We start from the raw sequence: 23,581 nt of genomic DNA on the forward strand, positions 1-23,581 counted from the left end.
GCTTATGTAGTAAAATATGTATTTATGAAAGCTTTAAATTGTATGTTACTACTTGTATTTATTGTCTTGACGAATTAAAAATTAATCATTAAGACAATAAGTTGTATTGTAACAATTATTGAAAAAATTATTACGTACTTACTTAACCATGTAATTTTTCATAAAATAATTAAAGTTCCCTACAAAGTAATATTTGAATTACTTTTATATTTTCAATGCCTTTCGTGAAAAAGCAATTAACAATATTTTACGAAAGAAGTGATACGTTTTTTTTGAATATCTTAAAAGAATTATGAAATAATTATAATTATGAACTAATATTAAAAATCATCGTGTAAACGAAATAAGTATAGTTGGTATTGATATTATTTTTCGTGATTTCTATTATTTTTTAATTTCTTTTATTATTTGAAATTTGTGTAGATGGCGCTTCACGCAGAACAATATAAATTTCAACTTTATTGATCCAGATTTGGTGTCATGTTAGGTTACATATAATTTACTACTCGTTGATTGGTGTTTCTTTTTAAGCCGCATGCGCTCTCTGTAAAAGAGGAGCATATTGATTTATCTGGACAGTTACGAGATGGCTTCATGTAAGACCGTGTGATAAGTTCCTTTTATAATTATGGAAAAATACGAAGTTCTAGGCCAAGTTGGTGAAGGTTCTTTTGGACAGGTGTATAAAGCGAAGAAACGTTCGGATGGTGAAATTGTGGCCTTCAAAGTTATTAGGAAAGTAAGTAAAGGATTTCTATGGTCATTGGTACTTTATAAATAACTTATCTCTTTTATTTAATTACGTGCGAATATTTTTATTTTCTATAGCGTGGTAGATCGTTCAAAGAACTTAAGAGTTTACGTCAAGAATGTGAGATTCAACGTCATCTCCATCATCCTAATATCGTGCAAATGTTAGATTCTTTTGAAACTGAAAATGAGGTATGTCTTTAGCATATAGACGAAAAATTACTTTCCTCTAATGCTCTAATACATACGTACTTATTACAGATTGTTGTTGTAACGGAATATGCTGATAAAGAATTATATGAAATTTTGGGTAAAGCTGGCCATCTTTCAGAAGAAAGAGCTCAAGTTATAGCTTGTGATTTGGTTTCTGCGCTTTATTATTTGCACTCGAATAGAGTGTTACATAGGTCCGTGTTTTTGCTATTTTATTATTGTAGCAGCAAAATTTTATTCCTTTTTTTCATTGGTACAGGGACCTTAAACCTCAAAATGTACTTTTAGAAGCAAATGGAGTGGCAAAATTATGCGATTTTGGTTTTGCGCGTAGTATGAGTACTGGGACACATGTACTTACTTCTATTAAAGGTACTCCTTTATATATGGCTCCAGAGCTTATACAAGAACGTCCTTACGATCACAATGTAGATTTATGGTAAGTAATCTGACATTATTCGTTCGTATTTTTAATTATGTAACAGATACAGACACGACATATGTTACAGGTCGTTAGGTTGTATAGTTTACGAATTAGTTGTCGGTTCACCACCATTTCAAACAACTTCTATTTTACATTTAGTTAGACTGATACGGTTTGAAGCAGTTAAATGGCCAGATTTTATTTCGCCAAATTGTAAAAGTTTCTTACAGGTATACAGTAATTATAACTCTTACAATTACAGATTTTTATGAACTTTCAGATGGATAATGGTTATGTTAACTGTTTCATTTCTTTTGGAAGGGTTTGTTGCAAAAGGATCCTTCTCAACGATTGACTTGGCCTGCGCTTTTAGAACACCCATTCGTTAAGGATAGAATCATCATAGTAGGCGGAACAGTACCTACACCTTTTACAACACCATTATCAGCTAGTCAAGCTAGAGCAAAACAACAACAATTGCAAAATTTATCAATGAGATCGACCAATCAATCAAAGTATATAACACTAACAACGATATATTGGTTTATTCAATAGGAATTAGAACGGTTTAAAAATTATCGAATTCAATACTTTTAGAGTTCTCGAGAAAGCTGTTGAGAAAGTACAATGTCAAGAAAGAAAACTAAGAGAACAAAGACAAAGGACGTGTATTTCACAACCGCGTTATCCAATGTTTCATGCCTATTGTCAGCATGGCCTAAATCATTGTCAGATACTTCGACGTAGCGAACCTAGTGGTACAGATTCGAGCGCTAGTATCGATGTACTATTGGGAAATCTTAGTTTGCGAGCATCTTTAAGAAGCGATCTTCTTGCTGTTGATCATGCGTTGTGTCAAAGCGATTGTCCTAATACGAATAACGAACAAACATTTCCAATAATAAATAATAATTCTAAATCAGTCTATGCGAGAACGAATGATGAAAGTCAAAAGAACACTTGCGAAGCCGAAGCTTTTAATAAAAATGGTCAAGGTGATGGATTAAATGTTGCTCAACAGACGGAAAGATCGTCCGAAATAGAACAGATTTCTGGTAACGGTGATTGTAAACAGACTTGTTTGAGTAAAGATTACGAATTAGAATTTGGTAAAGAGAATCTGATAGATAAACACGTAAGATTGCCAGATTGGAATCCGAGAGCTGTTGAGAGGCCAATAGAAAACGAAGAATGGGTTGCTTTTTTACAAAGATCTATGGAGGAAGTAATGGAAGGTGAAGTTGTTTCGTTATTGCAACAAAATTGTGTTTCCGTTTTCGTTTCGCCATTAAGAAATCAAGGTGCTGGCTGTCGTGTTGTCGAATACGTTGCTTGCTTATTATCTTTACCTTTTGTTATATCGGTCTCACGAGAAAATCTTGAAAGCATAGAACGCGTTTATTTGGATGTTCGAGTGGTACCAAATCTCGTATATGCAATAAAATTACTTATGTCAGAACGATCTGAAGGAGAAACGGTTGCAACAGGTTCTGTTGGTACCAGATCGGCATCTACGTTATCAGCGGATGAATTACAAGCTTTGGAATGTACGATGCTTTTACTATGTAGATTGGTTTACGTTCAAGAGCAATTTCTTACGCAATTTTGTGATGCCGTTTACATTGTCAATGGGATGCCATTGTTACAACAATTATTAACTTTGGAAAAAAGAAAGGCACGCGTGGTAGCAGATTTAATAGCCATATTGAATAACATTTTACGTTCTCAACCTGAGAATGCCGAGCTAGTAGAAAAAGTTGTTCTCCAATCGAAAACTCATGGTATATGCTCGAATAGTTTTATTTTTTTTTTGCTTTTATCATTTTTTCTTTTTTCTTTTATTATTATTAAATCTTTTTTTATACACGTTATATATATATATATATATATATATATATATATATATATATAGTTTTTATTTTTCTTTGTTCTAGGAGGTACAATCGAGCAATTCGGTAAACTTCTTGCACATCGGCAAGGTGTATTGAGAGCTAGAACGTGTATTCTCATTAGGCTTTTAGGAAGATTTTGTTGCAGAGCGTTGCAACAGGTTTGGGGTAGACCTCTTAGAAATCTTATAGAAAATTTATTGCTCGACGAGGAAGAAAACGTGAGAAACGTAAGTAAATTGATATTATCTATTTCTTAGCAAAAAACGATATATATATATATGTAGATGTATGTAAGAGGATCTATCGTTCTAGTCTGCTGAAGACGCGGTCGGAGAACTTAAACAATTAACGTACTATAATCAACTGAGTCCGGCTGGTTGAATACATAGGGATTAATTTAAGGGAATTAATCGTTATAAAATGGGGCCAAACGTATTACCAATTAAAATCAATCGAATAAGTTATAAAGAGTTTTATGATATCGTCAGAACAAAATATATAAAGTATTTTCATATAAAGCTTAAACGTTATAACTCGTTAAATTTATAATACGTAATCGTTCTAGTCCTCCAAAAAAAAAAAAAAAAAAAACAAAAAAAATTCATAGATTTCCTAAGAGAGATAAGGAAATTTGTATAAGGTCGGATTTTTAATTATACAGATTTATATATCTTAAGATTATTAACTGTATTTTTTCTACATCGAGTCTACTCTCAATAAATAGTTTATATTTTACTTATAAACTGTTAAAATTATATTCCTGTTAATCCAATGTCCAGACAAAAGAAAGATCTTCTTCGGACTCGCTAGTAATATTTTCTTCTGTCTCACGATTGTCACATTCATCTTTGTACATAGCCTGTAATTTCGACACGTCGACCTTACTGAGCCCGTTACGTTGCCCGATTTTTGCATCTAGGACCTATAACGAAGTTAACAAATATCATCATCATCATCATCATCATCATCATCATCATCATCATCATCATCATCATCATCATCATCATCATCATCATCATCATCATCGATCATCATCATCGATCATCATCGATCTACCGATCCTTACGTTATGAAATCTTTTTAGTTTCTTTTTTTATATACCTTAGGTGTGATAGTCTCTTTGCCGTTCGCGGAGAACGCATGTGCACTGTAATGCATCACGCTGGAATAATCATAAGGATAACCAAAATCCGTGACAGTGTGTTGATCATACTTCTTGAAATTATGTTCTTTTCCTGTATAACAAATATTACTTAATCTAAACCGATTAAGACTGGCTTGAACGTTTCCAAATTTCTAATTACTACATTACTAGAATGAGAAATTTGGGAAAGGGAAGAGAAAATCGTGTAACGTTATTGCGCAAAAAAAAAAAGAAAAAAAAAAGAAAGTGAAAAAAGAAGAAAAAAAAAAGCAACGCTATTGTTCGAAATAGAAAACATACCCGGTTTTATGTTGTCCCAGTGTATTACGACCCATTCGTCACGGTTAGCGGCACTCTGTTGGTGATAAAATCCTAGAGCATGCATCAGCTCGTGAATGACGACACCGTGCCGTACGCATCCGCCAACTTGCAAATTTAATACCTGTCCCTTTCCGTGACGGCCCACCATGGACCAACATCCGGATCTATTACCCTGTATATGTACGTAATCGGTATCGGATTCTTTGTAGGGACGGAAACGTAAGCAGGTTTTGTTGTGATACTCTTTTATGCCTCTTTTTATCACTTTGATATCCGAACGATCTGATGTAACAAGGGATTTACGAAATGTTATAACGAAATGACAGAAATATTAATTATCGAATGATGATAACGATCGATCGATTTTTTTTTAATTTAATTTAATTTAATTTAATTTAATTTAATTTAATTTTTCTTTTTTTTTTTTTTTTTTTTTTTTTGATTTTTCTTACCGAAATCTTCCTCCTCGATATAGTAAGGTACTATGCCATTGGGCCAACGAGTCGCAGTATCCAAAATACCATTTCTACTGCTTATTTTATTATTTGGAGAAAGCATTATGTCACCCTGGTAAAGACCACTCAATTCCCATATATTTTCTGGATCTTCCGGTTTCCATGAGTTGATTCGTCTCGCTACAAAAAAGGAACTTTCGTTTACGTAGAGATTCCCAATGGGAAAACGTAAATAGTTTTTGTTCTTGCGTAGTGTTTATTTCTCTCGTAATATATTTTTTTTTTTTACCGATTTCTTCGTGATTGTATCCAACTTCGAAATTGCCTTGATTCCTTGGTTCGGGTGGTATCGGATGCCCGTGAGATCCTCGATGACTTTTCGAAGGAAATCCGTTGGTCGTAGCAACGATCACCGAAAATATTAACAACTCTCGTATAGAAGTCATCGCTATGCCGATCTTTGGAAAACTGACGGTGGTTATTTTTGAAAAAGATCCTTTTATATATAACGAGAATGGTTTAAACGTGTTCAGTACTGCGGAAGGACTTCCGGATAAATGATATGTAAAACACTAGTCTATCTTTGAAAGAACTTCGTACGTCTGAATAACAATGCTTTTGAATAATACTCTTATGGAGTAACTGAAAAGTAACGATCGGTATAGGTGTTGTGTAATCGATTTTATCATTTCGAATATAAGAGATTATATATATATATATACGCGCGTGTGTGTATGTTGTATCTTTTTTAATCCTATTTTTCATCAAATAACGAATCATGTCGATATCTATCAATTTAATTTTATCGCTTTTAGATGCAATCACAATTTTATCGGCGCAAATAAAATCAAGTAGGTCTCCTCGTTTCGTTGGTTTTGTAAGTAATTAACCAAACATAAAGGTATATACGTACGGTTATCTATACGTGTATAAATGTACATTGTAAAAGAACAACGTACGCGTTCCTATGGTTGAAAACGTGAAAACGCGTGAAAGGGCATCGTGGTCCGTTCGTTTGACTCGCATACGAACGAACGAACGACCAACTTCGACATAGTTTATTTGGGTCGAAAATCATACGATAAGCGGGAATGCGAGCTGAATTTAAATTCCGCGGTTTATCGTCTTCCTCGAGGCCCGAGGCTCGACTTATCGAGTACCTACGAGCCGTTTTTAAAAATATCGTGTCGAACGAAGGTACGAACGAACGAATTTAATGTTTTCAACGTCGAATAGGATGCACTCGACCGACCGACCGACCGACCGACGGTGGGGGGTGAGAAACGGGGATTCGAGAGAGTATATTTTTTTAACATCGACATCGAACCTTTTTGTAAAGCAAGCAAGCAAAAAAAGAAAGAAAGAAAGAAAAAGAGGAAGAAACCAAAAGGAAAAGAAGTAAAGCACGAAGAACAAAAATAAGATACGATATCACTCGACGTGTTAGATACGAATAATCGATCTTCCCCCATTTTGCGATCTTTTCGAGCTGATGCTGGTCTAATCATCGAATTTAAAATAGAAACATATCGTTTGATCGAATAAATTGTTCTACTTTGTCGATGAAAAGTATGGTTCATAGATTCACTCTCTCTCTCTCTCTCTCTCTCTCGCTCTTCTAAACGATCGATCGTTCAATCAGTGTGGATAGACGAATAAAAGAAAAAAAAAAAAAAAAAAAGAAACCGAAAGAAACAAACAAACAAGCAACCAAACAAGCAACCAAATAAGCAACCAAACAAAAAGGAAAGAAAAGAAAAGGAAGAGAAGGCCGTAGCACGTTGTGTAGGTAGAACCTGGTTGTAAGGAGGCGCCCGATCGAATCTCCGGTATCCCGAGTGCTCGAGGCAAACACTCGGATGTGGGTCAGAATGATTCGGTAGCCGGCCGCGTAATTCAGTACATCGGTATATTATCTTCTTCATCGTTTCGTGCGCCTTTCCCTCTGGGCCTCCGAGAGCGGGCCTCCGAGAGCGGGCCTCCTCCTCCTTCCTCAGCGATCCGTGGCCCCCGCGTAGTTCTCCTTCGTGTGACTCTTTGCCACGTCCCGAACCAAGCCACGTCCCGGGCCCCACGTTCGAGAGCAAGGCGAGAGAAAAAGGCGTGCAATTATAATCGCGTGAAATTAACGGTAGCGATTACGTGCCTCCTCTACCGACCAAGAGTTCTTGCCGACCCACAAAATATAAGAGACGAATCATTATTACACACTCGAGGAATCAACTTCCGCTTTGTGAGATATTCCCAACGTTAATCTCAACGTACTTGTGTGATTCTACTATTGATGTACGAACGTACAATTTCAATATCCTTAGAAGTATCTAAGTTAAGTTATAGAGTAGATATATCTATCTCGTTTACTTGTTTACTTACGTATCCGTTAAAACGATTAATTTAAGATGGAGGTATTCGAACGAGTATCTTTAAAAATAATCGAACGGGTTAATCATACTTTCATCGACGAAATTTCGGATCAGGCGGAACGATAGAACGCGTGCGACCGTTTAGAGAACAAAAGGTGCTTACTTTGAAGCAAGAAAGAAAGAGAAAAAGATATAGTTGGCTCGCTTATATAGTCGCGGCCGAAAATCTCCGAAGGCAGAAAATTGAAGGCAAGGCCAACGACCGAGGCGTTCCAGATTCGGGTAGGAACGCGCTCCTCGTAGCCTAAATTCTAACCGGACTTCTTGGAACCTCAACCGAACAAGAATGACTCTTTCACGCTCGCTACGGGGAGTTTGACTTTTACGAGTGTCTAACGAAGAAAACGCCTTTACTTCTCTCTCTCTCTCTCTCTCTCTCTCTCTCTCTCTCTCTCTCTTTCTTTCTCTCTCTTTCCCTTTCTTTTTCTATCCCTTCTCTTTACTCTTCTCTCTTTTCGCCCTTCTTTCACCAATCCGATCGATCCACCTGCCAAACTCTTCCCCATCCTACTCTAATTTTGATCATCTCCCGATGATAAAATAACAAGTCTTACCAATGATACTTCTCGAATTGGAGAAGTCAGGCCTGTCAAGATCAACGCTTTACGATGGCAACGCGAATTCTTGGACTCGCGACAGCTCGGCGCCAAAAGATCGGTGTAATTTGCGGTGAAATTGCGATTGGATCGGTCGTAAATTTCATTGGATGCACGCAACGAGAGGGGGAGAAGGAGAAAAAGAGTAAAAAGGAAAAAGAGAAGGAAGAGGATAAGCGAGAGGAAGAGGAGGAGATGGGATCAGAATGAGGCGCGTTAAACAAGCGTATTAATACGCGTATCTGCAAGATAATTATTTCAAAGGGAATGCTTTTATAACGATCCACGAATCCATTTTTATTCAACTCGAACGCGTTTTTCGCATCTCCAAGCAGAATTTCTTTGCTTCTAACGGGTTGAATTTATCGATGTCATCGATGTTGCGATAAGCAAGACGATAGTTTATTAATGATCGCTGCTTTTCGCGTAATCGCATTAGTCGGTGCACGTGTTGTTCCACGTGGCGGGTCAACGATCGATCTTGTTAAAGCTCTAATCCCTTTCTTGATTTTTCGTGAAAAAGATTTGAGAGGAGTTTCTTATTTATCCTTCGTTATTTATCCGTTCGTTATTTTTTTTTTTTTTTTTTTTTTTCTAATCTTAAGAGACTTACGATTATTCACGCAAATATCTAAAAGTCAAAGAAATGTCTTCCCTTCTGATCCTTCTTCTTAATTTGATCTTAATTTCTTTTTTTTTTTCGAGGTGTCTTAGAAGTAAATGAAAAAGTTAAAAGTTATTCGAGAACTAAATCATCTCACTTATTGAGAAATTTCTTTTTATTTCATAAGTACATTGTTTTCAACGCGTTTTAGACATTTGTTCATCTTTTTCTTCGTTTTCTTAAAATTTAATACGATATTGTAAATACTTAAGTAATTAGTAATTATTACTTACAAATGTTTGTTAACAATGCTTTTGATATAATTGTGAGTCAAGTTTTAATTTTTAAATACCGTTGAGTCGGTATCGCCGACAGATGTTTAACCGCTATTATGTAGACGTACGTATTTACGTACATACTACAGGTATAGTAACCCCACCTTTAAACGTAGGGAAGCGTTTTCGATGAAGTTTCACTTGCTCCGCGTATATAGGTACTTACGTTTATCCCATCAGTTCACTTTTTTTTTCTTTTTTCTTGTGTGTTTTTTTTTGTTCTTTTTTTTTTTCGTTTTTTGCGAAAGTTTCGAGCCTATCATATTACCCGAACGCAAATCGATCGGGACGTAAGACATCCTACGTATACGAGTTTCGTATTCTTAATCTTTTAGATCCTATAAGCGTATTAACGCACTTTGCATTTTTTAAGTAGGTATATATATGTGTGTGTGCATGTGTCGCTTTTATAAAAAACGCGTTAACTCGAACTTCGAATTATTATTAAATTTGTTTATCTGAGGCTTAACTGGTAACGTCAAAATAATGTTATATGGCATCTAAAGGGTTAATAAACAACGAATGTGAAAACGATCTTTTATATCATGTCTCTCGCGAAGTTGAAAAATTAAAGAAAACGAGAAAGAGAGAGAGAGAGAGAGTAGGATGCATAGTTCTCCTTGCGTAGGAGTTTTATATGTCACTTTATATCCGTGACTGAATCTAGTTCCGTGCCCATTTCTAAACGATTATGGTCGTTTCAACGTCAAGGAACAGTAAAATTTATCATCGTAGCGTAACAACTCTTCAAACGCAAAAGTAAGCAGATTTAGTTATATTTTCGTTTGTTTTTTTATCGGTATCGAAAAAAAGAAAAGAGAAAAAAGAACAAGAAAGAGAAAAAGAAAAGAAAAGAAAAGAAAAGAAAAGAAAAGAAAAGAAGAAAAAAAAAACACCATTAACATTCCTTCGAAACGTCGACCTAAAATTCGTAAAAATATATTCATATGCATTATGCATGTAAAATCTTGTTCCTTGGCGTTCTTCGCTCGTCATCGACCGATACGATTTCGGGCTTATAGTTAGTATAGGTACATACGAATGGTACACACATAAAGGTGGAAGGTGAGTTCGAGAAGCTCAGAGGTATGTTTCGAAGTGCGATATTGCGACGGAGATATTTTTAGCTGCACAACAGTTAACCTCTTTATCCTGCTTTACGATCCTCGAAGCGAGCGTCACTCCTGCGGTACGATCTTCTTTATTTCATTCTTACTTTAAAGTTACGCGGTAAATAGATAGTAAGTAAAATCGATCCATCGAACGAATCCGAGAGAGAAATTCGCAAATTCCCAAAAGAATTTTCTTTTATTTCTTTATCTCTCCTTTAACGTGTCTTTTATCGATATAACGAAAACAATCAATCAATCATAATCAATGTTCATTGTTGTAATATCGCGTTGTAATATCTGCGGTATCTCTGTCGAAGAAGAGAAAGAAGAAGAAGGACAAGAATAAAATGAGATAAAATAAAAAAAAAAGAGGGAAAGAAAAGGAAAAAAAAAAAAAAAAAGTCTCGAGTTTTCGAATCCTCGTACTTTCACGTACGAGGCTGACTCCGTCGATAGGCTCGATTTTTTTTCTTTCTTTCTTTCTTTTTTATTTTTTTGCCAAGAGCACGCGCACCGAATGGATCTCTCATGGATCCTCAAGGAAAAGAGGCAGCGTGGTAGAGGTAGAGTGCCGTAAAGGATCTCTCGTAGTGGCCGTCCGTATACCTCCGGTAAGCGTCCAAGTCCCTCGTGAACCACTGACCCACTGGGACCACTCCGGACCATTGGGACCAACTCGAGGATGTATTTCGGTAGTGAGTAAACTCAGCGAACAGCGGCGGACGTTCTCGGTTCATTGACCCTTTCCTTTCCCTCTCTCTCTTTCTCTCTCTTTTTCTCTCTCTTTTTCTCTCTCTCTATTTCTCTCTTTCTCTCCCCCTTCTCTTCATTCTCGCCAGTGGCGCCCACGGCTTTCAAACGGTCGTCGTCTTCTTGCGTATTCATCGATAAACACGCGAGCTGATATACAACCTCGTGAAAAGTGTCGAGGGTTTATGATATCCAATCTTAAATATCTCATTCAAATCTATTCTGTAAGATTAACTATTATCTGTTAACTGTTATCACGAAGAAATACATTTTCAAAGTACAAAGAGAGAGAGAGAGAGAGAGAGAGAGAAAGAGAGAGAGAGAGAGAGAGACGGGACGTTTTTTTACCAAGGTAAGAAATCGCGAATTGCTTTTGCATAAAAATCTTGTTATACCCGAAAATATTTGTACAATTAAAAGCATTCCTCTCGTTCGAACAGACCGAAGAACTTTCTTTGAAGAGTCTTCTTATATTGATCCTTGGTAAACAATATACTAAAAGAGAAATAACGAGGAAGCTCGTGCTTCGGAAATATATCGAGCTTTGAGAAAGGGATCGATATGCCGTTTTGGAGAATCTTAAAGGAGAAATAATATGCGAGTTTAGGGTTAACAAAAGGTTGATCGATAGAAGAAGGAAGCATGGAAGGTTGAAGGTTGCCGCGTTGTCCGAGCACGTGGCCGATGGGCCGTTATCTAGCGGGCCCGTGTACGAGGCCCTCCGCTTTGTGGAACGACCTGATCATTGGTCGGTCCTACGGCATTAAGTTTCCCTCTCTCTTTCCCTCTTTCTCTCTCTGTCTTCTTTTTCGTCGTCTTTTTCTTCTTCTTCTTCTTCTTCTTCTTCTTCTGCTTCGTTTCACTCGGCCCTGCTCTGTACAGAGGAAACGGTGAGGCAGGAGGGAATAGCACGCCTTCGCCACTCGGTCATACACCTGTGAGAGTGAAAGTGTCCTCCGTGCCCCACCATCACCACCACCACCATCACCACCATCACCACCATCTCACAGCACCACCACCGACGCCTTCCTTCGACTCGAGCCAATGTCTCCTCGTCTGTCCTACGAGAATTGCCCATCCTCAGGCCCAAGTCTCGAGCTTAAGAAACATCGGTCCCCAGCTACCAATCGGTCTCAGCCCAACAATCGTATTACCTATAATCGACGCCTCGATTTTCACTCATGCGGTTTCTTCATTCTATCTATCATCATTATCGTAATATATTATATATTATATATGTATGTATATATTTATTATATGTGTATATATGTATATATATATGTGTGTGTGTGTGTGTGTGTGTGTATGTATATATATTATCGTCGTACTTTGTACTTTGTAGGATTTATTTCAACAATTTTTTTATATCACGTAATTCTCTTGATAGATATTAATGTTAATTCATCGCGAATTATCGCGACGATTATTGAGATAATAAGATTTTATGATAAAGATTTTATGATCAACTTGATTCATTCCGTTTTATACGGTTTTCCTTTCTTTTTCTTTGTTTCTTTTTTTTTTTTTTTCTTTTTTTGTTATTATAAGAATAATGAAAAATGATTTTAGACACGAGTATCGATGAGAATATTTTTCTTTTCAATCGTACGCATCGACGTTGACATTATAACAAATTTTCCTTTTTGACATATCCAATCGTAAGATCATTTCTTCGTTTATATTTTTCGTGATCTTAATTATGATGAAATTACGTAAAGTCATTTGGTAAAAAAAAAAAAAAAAAAAAAAAAAAGAGAGAAATCCTCTGGTAATTTTCGTCAACCCGCGATTCTATCACTAATGTACGACTTTACTCGTTCGTACTTTACTTCAACTTCCGCACGGTAACGGCGCTTTGATAATACCTAATAAGTAATCACGAAGTGAAAACAACCGACGCTCCTTCCTGTCCTAACTTTTCTTTTAAGTAAGTGTCAACCTTAGTTATGAACTTGGAAGTGCTAGGTCAAAGTAGAAACAAGAATAACGACGTGACTTCCGTCGAGCAGGTTCTTTTCAGAACGTTTCAAAATTAACTTTCTTGAGTTTTCAAGATAGAAAGAAAGAGAGAAAGAGAGAAAGAGAGAGAGACATAGATAGATAAAAAGAGAGAAAGAGAGAGGGAACATTTTGCCGTCCTTTTTATCCTTTTACGTACGTACATACGTACGTATACGAAAGAAGAGAAAGAATCTCGCGAAGCGTCGAGTCGAGAGGCAATGGAGACGAGGAGCCTTCTTTGGACTCTTTTTTTTTTCTTGGTTCCTCAGGAGCGGGGTCACTTCACTAACGGCGTTCGACGGGTCTCGTAGCAGAGGCTACATTATTTATGCTGCGACATAAATCTTCTGGCTTCTTCTCCTCTCGGATGTGTCACGTCAATACACGATTCTTACGATTGCCGAGGAGCAATCCAGGCTGATCAAGAAAATTATATAAAGAGCTTTTTCGAGAAAGCATTTTTCGAGTATTCGGTTGGTTTTTTTTTTTCTTCTCTTAGTAAATCCAATATGCGTTATTTTTTCTTCTGCTTTTATTTTTTATTTTTGTTTTTGTTTTTTCAGGCTCGTCATTTAAGAATATTTTATCGATACGTCGGTAGGTTAAATCGATTAATTTAAAATATATTATTCAAGGAATGGGAATAATATTAATGATGATATGTTTTATTATTAATATTATTAATATTAATATTAGAGAGAGAGAGAGAGAGAGAGAGAGAGAGAGAGAGAGAGAGAGATAAGGAAATAAACGAATAATTTGAAGATTGAGCACAAACTGATCGACAACAAGCCAAATGGCCACGGGACGGAGAATAACCTTTGGCTGATCATTCATTATCATAAATTCGCATTAGAAATTTCGTTAATAGACAATATCGCGAGTCTCGCATGCTGATGAGTCGGGAAAGCTTCAACTTTCGAGTACGTCGACCCCAGAGTACCAGGCTAAACGTCTCTCGTCATTCCTATATGGATCTTAGAAGTGATATCGATCGATTCCTTATATCCCATAAATTTGATCCAACAATTTGAATTACAAAAAGATCTCAATATTTTTCTTTATAACATCGTCTATACCTCATCCTATTTTCGAATAAATCATATTAAGGAAAGACAATTAAAAGAGGGAAAAAAGAAAAAAAAGAAAGAAAGAAAAGCCGAATAGGTATCAAAATTGATTCTTTTCATTTCCTGATATCTTATTGATAATAAAACTCGTACTTCGATACACGAAACAACTTTCCACTTTCTTTTCCATACTTTTCGATTCTTTTCACTTCCTGTTATCGTCTCGATAATAAAACTTGTAAGTACTTCGATTGCGATATGACTTTTATTCGGCGGGGAAAAAAGAAAGAAGAAGAAGAAAAAAATAATAAAAAACGAAGAAACAGAAAAAAGAGAATCATCGTCGAACATTTTTTTATCGATACGCACGAAGAAATCGAACGTTCGTATCTTAACGTTTGTACACACACACATATATATATATATATGTATGTATAAATATATAAAAGTTTCGATAAATCTAAAAGCAATGTCCTATCACGATTTAATATTTCTTTCGTACCACTCGTAGAAAGGTTATTCATATAGATTTCATATAGATTATTCGTTTCGCTCGATATCATACGATTCACCCTATCCAAACAAAAAATATATTTTCGTTCGAGCGAATATAAACATTTCGAGTGGCAACTTTGAGCATCCCTGCTCTCGGCGATTTGATTGGTTGGTTGGTAGGTAGGTTGATAGGTAGGTAGGTAGGTAGGTAGGTAGGTATTCTTTCATGGTCGATTTCACGCATTCGCCGCACCTCAGGATTCGAGATTCGACGATGCCACCATGATGAAGAAACTTTCTTTCCGCGGTATACGGTTTCCTGCGTATGGTTACGGAATCGATGCGGTAGGTCTAAATAAATTTTCGAACCTTTTTTCAGGTACGTAAATTTACGAAAATATCGATCGATTGGTTTAGAATCGAAGAGGGTGAGAAATAGGAAGGAAAAAGAGAGAAATGATGAATAATATGATTTACGAAATATTTCAGAAAGATTTCTTTCGAAAGAAAGAGAGAGATATTTTTTGATTGAAAATACGATCCTCCTATTGTCACATTGTTATTATTATAACGATGTGGCTAAAGAATAAAATATAGGAAGAGGTATGGTTTTCGGTGGCGTAACAGAATTTTATAATTCCACGAGTGGTCAGGCTACTCTTTGCATGGGACGGGCACGACAACTAGAGAGGGTCGACGACCGTGTTCCAACGCATAAAATGGGGTACGAACGCGGTCGTAGAGCGTACGCGAGAACGTACATACGTAGAGTCGCGTTGTACACTTAAGCTTCTCGAGCTCTCTCAAGAGAAAGAGAGAGAAAGAAAAAGAGAAAGAGAGAAGGAGAGCGCGAAGGAGAGCGTGAGCACAATAACGAGTACTTGGACGCAACGTGAGTGTGGCCTCGCGAACGGGACGAGCCGGTAAAAACGGACGAATCGTTGCTTCGGTGGGGTAGGCCCGGGTCCGCTCTCTAGAATCGTCCGTGATCGTTCGTTCGTTCGTTTAAAAGAAAAAGAGAAAGATAAAGAGAAAGAAAAAAATGTTAAAGAAAGGAGAAAGAGAGTGTCAGCGTTTATAATTGAGTCGGCAAGATTAATCAATCGCATATAATGTAATAATGTATAATTATCAATAAGAAGATAAGAAAACGTTATAACGTTTTGTAGATCTTAACCAGTGTCCTTGGTACGATCGATTTATGTACTATCCACGTGTGTATCTATACAATGTCGATCGATAAACATTTTCTTTTTCTTTTTATTTCTTTTCTTTCCTTTTCATTTGTTCTTCACGCTGATATATCAAACGTTATATCAGCTAGCTACGTTCGTTCGTTCGTTCGTTCATAGTCGTTGTTAATCTTGTAAAAGTAAATTTTTACTGTGTGTTTTTTTTTTTTTTTTTTTTTGATTATTTATCTATTTATTTGTATATTTTTTGTTCCTTATCTTTCTTCTCTTTTTTGACGAGATACATATATACGCATCGCGGAAATTTTTAAGGCGAAACTAAATCTAGTCGAGTTAAAAGAGAAGGGAGAGAAGTGGAACCAGGAGAATCTTTTTTTTCGAGTGGTTGGTCCCTAACCTACGCGCAGCATCCTTCGCGTCTCTAATATGACGTCAACATTGAGAAATCGGCTTAGCTGTCATCCAGACACGACTATGATCGCGCCTCGAGCTAACCGATTCTTTACTTATTTTTTTTTTTTCTTTCTTTACTCTTTCTATCTTTCTTTCGAGATACGTAGAGATTGGGGTTAAGAATGCCGGGCACTATCGTCGTTTCGTTTGGTCGTTAACTCGAAAACAAAACGAGTAGGTATTAGAGAAGATTCGTGTTGAAAAGATAGATGGATAGATAAAAAGAAAAAAGAGAGAGAGAGAGAGAGAGAGGGAAAGAGAGAGAGAGAGAGAGACGTAGAAACGATCTTTGGACGATCATCTCTTTCTAATCGAACTAATCCTTTTATCGTTTTTGTCCATGATACTTTTCTTTCATCGATCCTTTCGTAATTCCGTCAGGAACTCTCGTATTAGCCCGAACAAGAAGGAGAAAAGAAACAAAAAAAAAAAAAAAAAAGGAAACTAAAAAGAAGACCGAACGCAAATCGTAGCTCGTAAATGAAAGACTTTATTACCATGTCTGTTATCAGTCCGAAGATCCTGATAAAAATCTACAAAGTTTACAATTTGTCCAACTTCTGATTGGACACTTTGATCGCTGTATAAGAAGTATCGTTTTATTTGATTTTTTTCTTGTCTATCTCTCTTTCTCCTTCTTTTTCCCTTCGGATTTTATGAAGCGGTTAAACGAGAAAAGGAAAAGAAGAAGAAGAAGAAGAAGGGGAAAAGAAAAGAAAAAACTGAAAAAGGAGAAAAAGAAGAAGTATCTGCTACTTATTAAGAGAATGCTCGCACCTCTTCGACAAAGCCAACTCCCATCGTTTCTCTCTCGTCGAAGGGCCGTGTACGGTCGTTATCGATGTTTATGTCTTTTCGAAAGAGTCGTCGCGTGCACACGATCCAACGAAAAGTGCGTTCGCGCGCGATTCTCACGTATACTCCTTTAACTTTATGTACTCTCGCGAGCGAGCAAGCGAGCGAGTAAGCAAGCGAGCGAGCAAAAGCAGTAAACCCAGAAACGCGGTTGGGGCCAATGCGCCATGTGTCTTCTTTCACAGGGCAACGAACTCAGCTCTCGCTGCGACAACCACGGTTGTCACTAGCTACGGCACTGCCCGAGCACACCCGGTGAAACCAATCGATCCTACACCGTTCGATCTTCCAAGACCAGGATCCTTCCTCTCATATCATAAAACAGACACTCGTCGACTTACTCGAATTAAAAACGAACCTAGATTTTTCGTCTCCGTATAGATTTCATTCGAAATGATCGATCGAAACGATCGTATCGATCTATGTTCGTATTCTTCGTAAACACACGTACAGATATATATCGTATTCATATGTTCTGAAATTTTCATCGAAACTTTGTTTGAAATTTCCAATCGATTATTTCGTAAGTTTCATCAATTCGTTTACGATGCTTAAGGATATATTCCAATGCGATAAAGATTTATCTTTTGAGAGGATCAAAGAGAAATCTTTTGAGAATGACATATTTTTTTATGCAACGAATAACTTTTGCGTGATCCTGTGTCGAGATGCATGCTTTGATGCTTGAAGAAGGTTTATATAGATATTATCATAGGATGATAATAACAGATCGTTCTATCATTTTCGTCTCTCATAATATAATACATAAAAAGAACACGGTAATAAGACGATAAAGATGCGTCCAAGATCATTGATAAAATCATGATTCTTCGTCATCGTCGTTGATATTATTATTGTTGTTGTTGTTGTTGTTGTTGTTGTTGTTGTTGTTGTTGTGATCAACGATGCATTGATCAACGATGCGTTGCTTTCTTTTATTACCTCCCCACACGTTTCTGTTACTCGCGAGTAGGAACACCGACGAGGTGATTGAACTTAAGATTCAAATGAGCACAACATGTCGATCTCACTGTATGTACATACATTGAATGTTACCGCCGATCGAAGATACTCTCACCGATTCTTGCCTCTCGCTCGATTAAATGAGCACGATTAATATTGATCCTCGCGCGAACGATGAGCATAAATTAGTCTCGCTCCAAAAGAGAGTATCTCTTGTTGGATTCTCTTCTAAAGGGGGTACGCTCCTTACGAAATCGACGATCTGTAACTCAAGTGAAAAAAAAGAGACACAGAGAAAGAGAAAGAAAGAAAGAGAGAGAGAGAGAGAGAGAGAGAGAGAGAGAGAGAAGGGTTACGATTTTACGTAATAACATACGTCTCCATGTGTCTTCGTCTAATTATCGTCTCGAGAAGTCGCGTTTCCTCCTTACCTCCCTTTCTCCTTTCTTCCCTTCTTTTCTTCGGTCGTGCATCGAATGCCGAACGGGCCACGGTGTGGGTCGGAATACGAGAGTCGTGAAAATAGCGTATTAACGAAATTAGCATAAGAGGAGAAAGTCGCGGTCGTCGGCCGCGCGGCCACGTTCTCGCGAGTGCCGAATCTCGCGAGTGTTGTCTTTCTCTCTTTCTCTCTCTTTTTCTTTCTTTCTTTTTTTCTCTCTTTCTCTCTTGTGTGTGTGTGTGTGTGTTTTTTTTTTTTACAAATGGCTCCGTCGAAGCATGGGTGAAGAAGATGGAGAGGAATAATAAAAAAGAAAAAAACAAACATGTCTCCGCAAATTCGGTCTGGACTCAATTCGAGTGATGATAGTCGATTCGATCATTGATAACACATTCGCCAATCCTACTTTTCGATGTTACGAAAAACTGATTTTGCCAAATCGATCGTATCTCTTTATCGATCAGATCGTTCTATCAATTTATACATTGCTTATTAGATTCGTGTAAATATGTAAACGAAATGAATCCGTCGTGATAATAATCCATTATATAGATACGAGATAATTTTATTATTTTGGAAAGGGAAATGCTTCGAAAAAGGATATCTTGAAGAATGACTTTGTATGAAGAAAAGAGATTAAAATCTTGTTGGATCGTAAAAGGAATCATGAGAGAAAATGAACTCCGAATTAATTTCCAAATCCAAATTAACGAAATATAAATCGTGGGATTCGAAGCTCGAGAAAAACGTATCTACTGAAAAAAAAAAAGAAAAGAAAAGAAAAGAAAAAAGAAAGAAAAAGATCAATCTGCGAGGAGATGCATCGAGTAAGGACCAAATTAGCAAATTGTCTCTTCACCGTAGATTACCGTAATTCGAACGCGTGATTTGAAAGCGCGATATAGCGTTTGTGCGACGTGCTCTCCTCCTTCTCCTCCTTCTTCTCCCTCTCTTTCTCCTTCTCCTTCTCCTCCTTTTCCTCCTCCTTCTCACCGCGCGTTAAACGCCAGGAAATTGGGTCGTCGATCGAAATCATCGATCTTCGCGATGTACGTAGCCGAAGCCAGCTGATCGAGCGACTCTCCTCGTCGTGAGGTCGACGTCCTCTTCCATACTGTTCACCAAGCTAGAAGATACTTAATCGTGCGCTCGCGAGTACACGTCTCACGACAAGGTGCCCACACGTTCGTTCAACGAAGGCGGACACCTTCGTGGCGCAAAATAAACGGCTTCCTCTACTTTCTTGTCGTTTTATGCGCACGCGCTGCATCTTTACGCCTTCTGTCCCTTTCCTTCTCCTTCTCCACCTCCTCCTCATCCTCCTTCTTCTCTTTAGTAACGAATAAACGAATGAACGAACGGGCAAACGAACGACTGAGTTGCGTTTAACGAAACGAAAGCCTCGATATACGAGCTCGTATCGTCAGCAAATTTTATGCGAGACGATTTCAGCGAGGACGTTCTGCGTGGGTGAATTTTGTAGGAACGATCATTTCCTAGCTTCAATGATAGTTTCTCGATCGAGATAGGAAAGCTACTCTTCGAGTTACGATCTATCGAGATGTATTTCGTAGGATAATGGATGTAGCAAAGAGAGTTGGGTATATAAAATATGAAGAGTAAGAGAGAAGGAGATAGAGGAAGGGAGAGAGAAAGATTTTTCATTTTTCTTTACATTGCAAAAGAGAAACGGAGCGAATAAATGTTCATCTTGAGAACGAAGGAAGTGTGCGATGTTATATTAGTCTTGTGTAATTAAATGTCTTACGTAATCAATGTCCCATCTTATAGAAGTCTCGTGTGGAAAACGATGTGGTCTGTCGTGTTTTTTCTTATTTATATATATATATATATATATATATATATATATATATATACACATCTTTTTCATCTGGAACAGATTTCATCTTTTTGTCGGATTGCTTTTAGAAAGTGTGCTGAAAAATATCAGCTGATAATTATTGCGAGTAAGTAAACAATAACTCGTGGTGCGCATAAATAAATATATATATATATATATATATACATACACACACATATATATGGTAGATACGGTGTGTTAGATGAAAGCGTAAAATTTATATACCAATCGCGTAAAGGTAACCGTAAGGAATTCGGACGACGATGAATATTCGAGAGGTAGGTGCGTAGGTAGGATGAATTGCATATCCTTCGCTCTGAATGGAGCTGCTGCCAGGCAGCAGTCGTGGTAAGATGGACGATAAACGTTCTCTCGCGTAGTGTTGCTACGATCGAGACGACTAGTCCGCTAGTCTGGTGAACTAGTCGTTGACTATCCGTTGACTGAATGACCGAGCCGGTCGTGTTACGGAGCTGGTAGAGCTAGCTAGGATCGTTCCGCTTCGACAAAGGCGGGGGAGGCTGATCTGACCGATAGCACGTGAAACTAGGTTATCAGAACACGGCTCTCCTTGGACCGGTTACACGCGATCCTCCTTTTCCTTCTTCTCTTATTTCGCCTCTCTTCTTTTTCTTCTTCCTCTTCCTCCTCCTCCTCTTCTTCTTCTTCTTCTTCTTCTTCTTCTTCTTCTTACTTCGTTATATTCTCCTTTAGTCGCCCACTCGTAGTTACTTAGTTAGCAACGGATTAGCTCGTCAACGTTTCAATGAAAATCCAATCCGTCTATTTTTATTCGAGGGATCTCCGAACGGCAAGTCGAGTTCTCGGTAAATATCATTATCGGCGGTGATAGTTAAGACCCTAGATTTTTTTGAGAAAGTATTCCTCCGTACCGAACGACGATCTCTTTCGTTGGTGCAACAAACCAACAACCAAAGGTCCAACCTGGTTCGCAGGATCGTTTGACTACTCCTCCTCGCAAGGACACGCGCATCTCTCGTTCCAAAGAGACACCAAGGAAGGTCCTGGAAAAGAGAAGGAGAAGAAGGTCCTTGAACCTCCGGTCTCGAGTTCTGTTTCTATGCCCGGAATGAGTAGGACAATGTCACGGTGCCACTGACCGTGGATCGTCTCATCACTTCGACAGAGGGGGACAGGGGAAACGATGAGTGCAACGTCTGCGCTTCTCCTACTCGCGCATCCTCCTCCTCCTCCTCCTCCTCTTTCTTCTTCTCAACCTCTTGCTCCTTCACCATCTCCCAGTTTCCTTCCACCGATCTTTGGGAAAGTCTAGCGAATTCTTCTTCCTTTCTCGAATAAACGACAGCTTCGTAAACAAGCTTCTCTCTTTCACTCTCCGAGATGAGATGGCTCGGCCGTTCTCCGTTCTCGAGTGAAAGGCACGAGGAGAGCTCGGCAACGGAACGAAATTTTGGATATTAGAACAAACACAGAGGATTTTTCGTGCACTCTATTTGATTAGATCACGTGGCATGCTAGAAACGTAGGTATGCGGATTATTATTCGGATAAGTCGATCGATCGATCGATCTGGATTGAATTCGTTTAACGAGTAACTGCGAACGAATTGGTTCATCATCAAAGATTGGAAAGGTTGTTACTATGCGATCATGGCTTTTCTCATAATCACGAAGGACACGCCGATCGTTTTCGAGAGGAGGTGTGGTACACGATGTCTCCTTTGGCTGTGGTGGTAGACAGGTGAGCTTGGAAAGTTCGTCGATCCGTGCCGAGGAGAAACGGCGATCTCTCGCTACCGAAGGAAAAGGACCCCAACCTTGATAACTGGATCCAGCCAATGACCCCGGTCGTTCATTGCCCCGTAGGTCGATACCTACCTGATGCAGGGTTTAGAGGGAACAGGTAGGTAGGTTGGTAGATATGTACAATCCTTCTACCCGCTGCCGGGATCCTTAAGAGAGAAAAGAGAGAGAGAGAGAGAGAGAGAGTAATAAAGAGAGAGTAAGAGAGGAAAAAAGAGAGAGAGAGACGAGCACAGCTACCTATCTCGTGTCCTCGTAAAAAAGATGCATGCTCCTCCGTGGATATAAATAGCACAGTGTACCCTTACAAAGAACGTGGAAAGGTACAATGTAAAGGAAATCGCCTAGAGCTTTACTAGTTTTATTGCGATCATTTTCCCACTCTCCTATCTGAATTTATACCAACAGAGAAGTTTGCCATACAGGAACTGTTCTCTTCGAACTGAAGTTATCGACATTTATCTATTCTCTACTAGTGGTATCATTAAAACTGAAAAAGTACATTAGCTAGGATCCTGGATCAGGAAGATGTTGGGCTAGGCCAGATATATGCTCGGCTATATGATATTGGTAAGAACAGAAGCAAGAAGGATCTAAAATCTTCCGTGACGTATTTTCTGAATAGAAGAGAGAGATTTTTAAACGTGTGGGAATTGTAGGTGTGCGAGGAAGGGCCGATGCGAGCAAACGATCCGTTGATTATCGTCGTAGTTGGTTTGTCGCGGAGATCGACGCACCCCAGGGTTCATTATTCTCTTCAAAGAGGCTCGAGAAAAAGGCACCATTGCGTGGTGGCTGTTATAGTGAAAGAGAAGGAGGAGAAGGAGGAGGAGGAGGAGGAGACGATGAATCCACTAGGTACGTGCGTACGTACGTACGTGTGTTTGCACTTGCAGATGTGGCCAGGCCGGCTGTGTGTACGGGCGATTCTCTCGGATAAAAATTCGTTTCATCGAACCCGGAGTAGTCGTCCTTAGAATCGAAAGAAAAATAATTTCATTACCTTAGAAGAGAAGAGAGAGGTACCGTCTCTCTCTCTCTTTCTCTTTCTCTTTCTCTCTATCTCTCTATCTCTCTTTCTTTCTTTCTCTCTCTCTTTCTTTCTCATAGGTACGGAGCTAGCCTGGCGGTGCGAGCCGCGCACAAGGGAATAATGCGCTGAACGAGTCTCGAACCGGTAAGACACGTCCTTCGCGAGAAGAGATCCTCGGAGAACGGGCACGCGTACGACGAGGGAAAAGAAAGGAGAAAGAGAGCTGAGGAAAGAAGATGATAGGAGGGGAAGGTGGGAAGTGATAGAAGTGGAGGGGGAAAGGGACGCAAGGATTATTCGTCGCAGGCGCCAGTAGGTCCATTGCTCCTATGGAACAGCTTTCTCTCTCTCTCTTTTTTTTTCTACCTCTCTCTCTCTCTCTCTCTCTCTCTCTCTCTCTCTCTCTCTCTTGT

The 23,581-nt window shown here is 38.4% G+C and overlaps 2 protein-coding genes across 5 annotated transcripts; one reads left to right on the plus strand and one right to left on the minus strand.

Moving 5' to 3' along the window:
- Positions 1-597: 597 nt before the first annotated feature.
- LOC122636492 (serine/threonine-protein kinase fused) lies at positions 598-23,413 on the plus strand. 4 transcript variants are annotated; one of them, XM_043827754.1, is made up of 9 exons: positions 598-739; positions 829-942; positions 1,012-1,157; positions 1,223-1,402; positions 1,473-1,617; positions 1,709-1,902; positions 1,985-3,168; positions 3,322-3,506; positions 23,246-23,413. In XM_043827754.1, the coding sequence occupies exons 1-9, from the start codon at positions 629-631 to the stop codon at positions 23,255-23,257; spliced, it is 2,271 nt and encodes a 756-aa protein (XP_043683689.1). In that variant the 5' UTR covers positions 598-628; the 3' UTR covers positions 23,258-23,413. The 4 variants fall into 4 exon arrangements, with proteins under 4 accessions (XP_043683689.1, XP_043683688.1, XP_043683692.1 ...); XM_043827753.1 differs by lacking the exon at positions 23,246-23,413 and adding an exon at positions 3,592-4,014; XM_043827757.1 differs by lacking the exon at positions 23,246-23,413 and adding an exon at positions 3,592-4,014 and having other exon boundaries at positions 1,985-2,622.
- LOC122636494 (seminal metalloprotease 1) lies at positions 4,034-5,790 on the minus strand. The gene is made up of 5 exons (XM_043827760.1): positions 5,489-5,790; positions 5,197-5,379; positions 4,724-5,026; positions 4,381-4,514; positions 4,034-4,201 (listed from the first exon to the last, which is right to left on the minus strand). The coding sequence occupies exons 1-5, from the start codon at positions 5,643-5,645 to the stop codon at positions 4,043-4,045; spliced, it is 936 nt and encodes a 311-aa protein (XP_043683695.1). The 5' UTR covers positions 5,646-5,790; the 3' UTR covers positions 4,034-4,042.
- Positions 23,414-23,581: the final 168 nt, after the last annotated feature.

This window comes from Vespula pensylvanica, chromosome 22 (genome assembly GCF_014466175.1).
Source record: "Vespula pensylvanica isolate Volc-1 chromosome 22, ASM1446617v1, whole genome shotgun sequence".
In the NCBI taxonomy this organism is placed as follows: Eukaryota; Metazoa; Arthropoda; class Insecta; order Hymenoptera; family Vespidae; genus Vespula; species Vespula pensylvanica.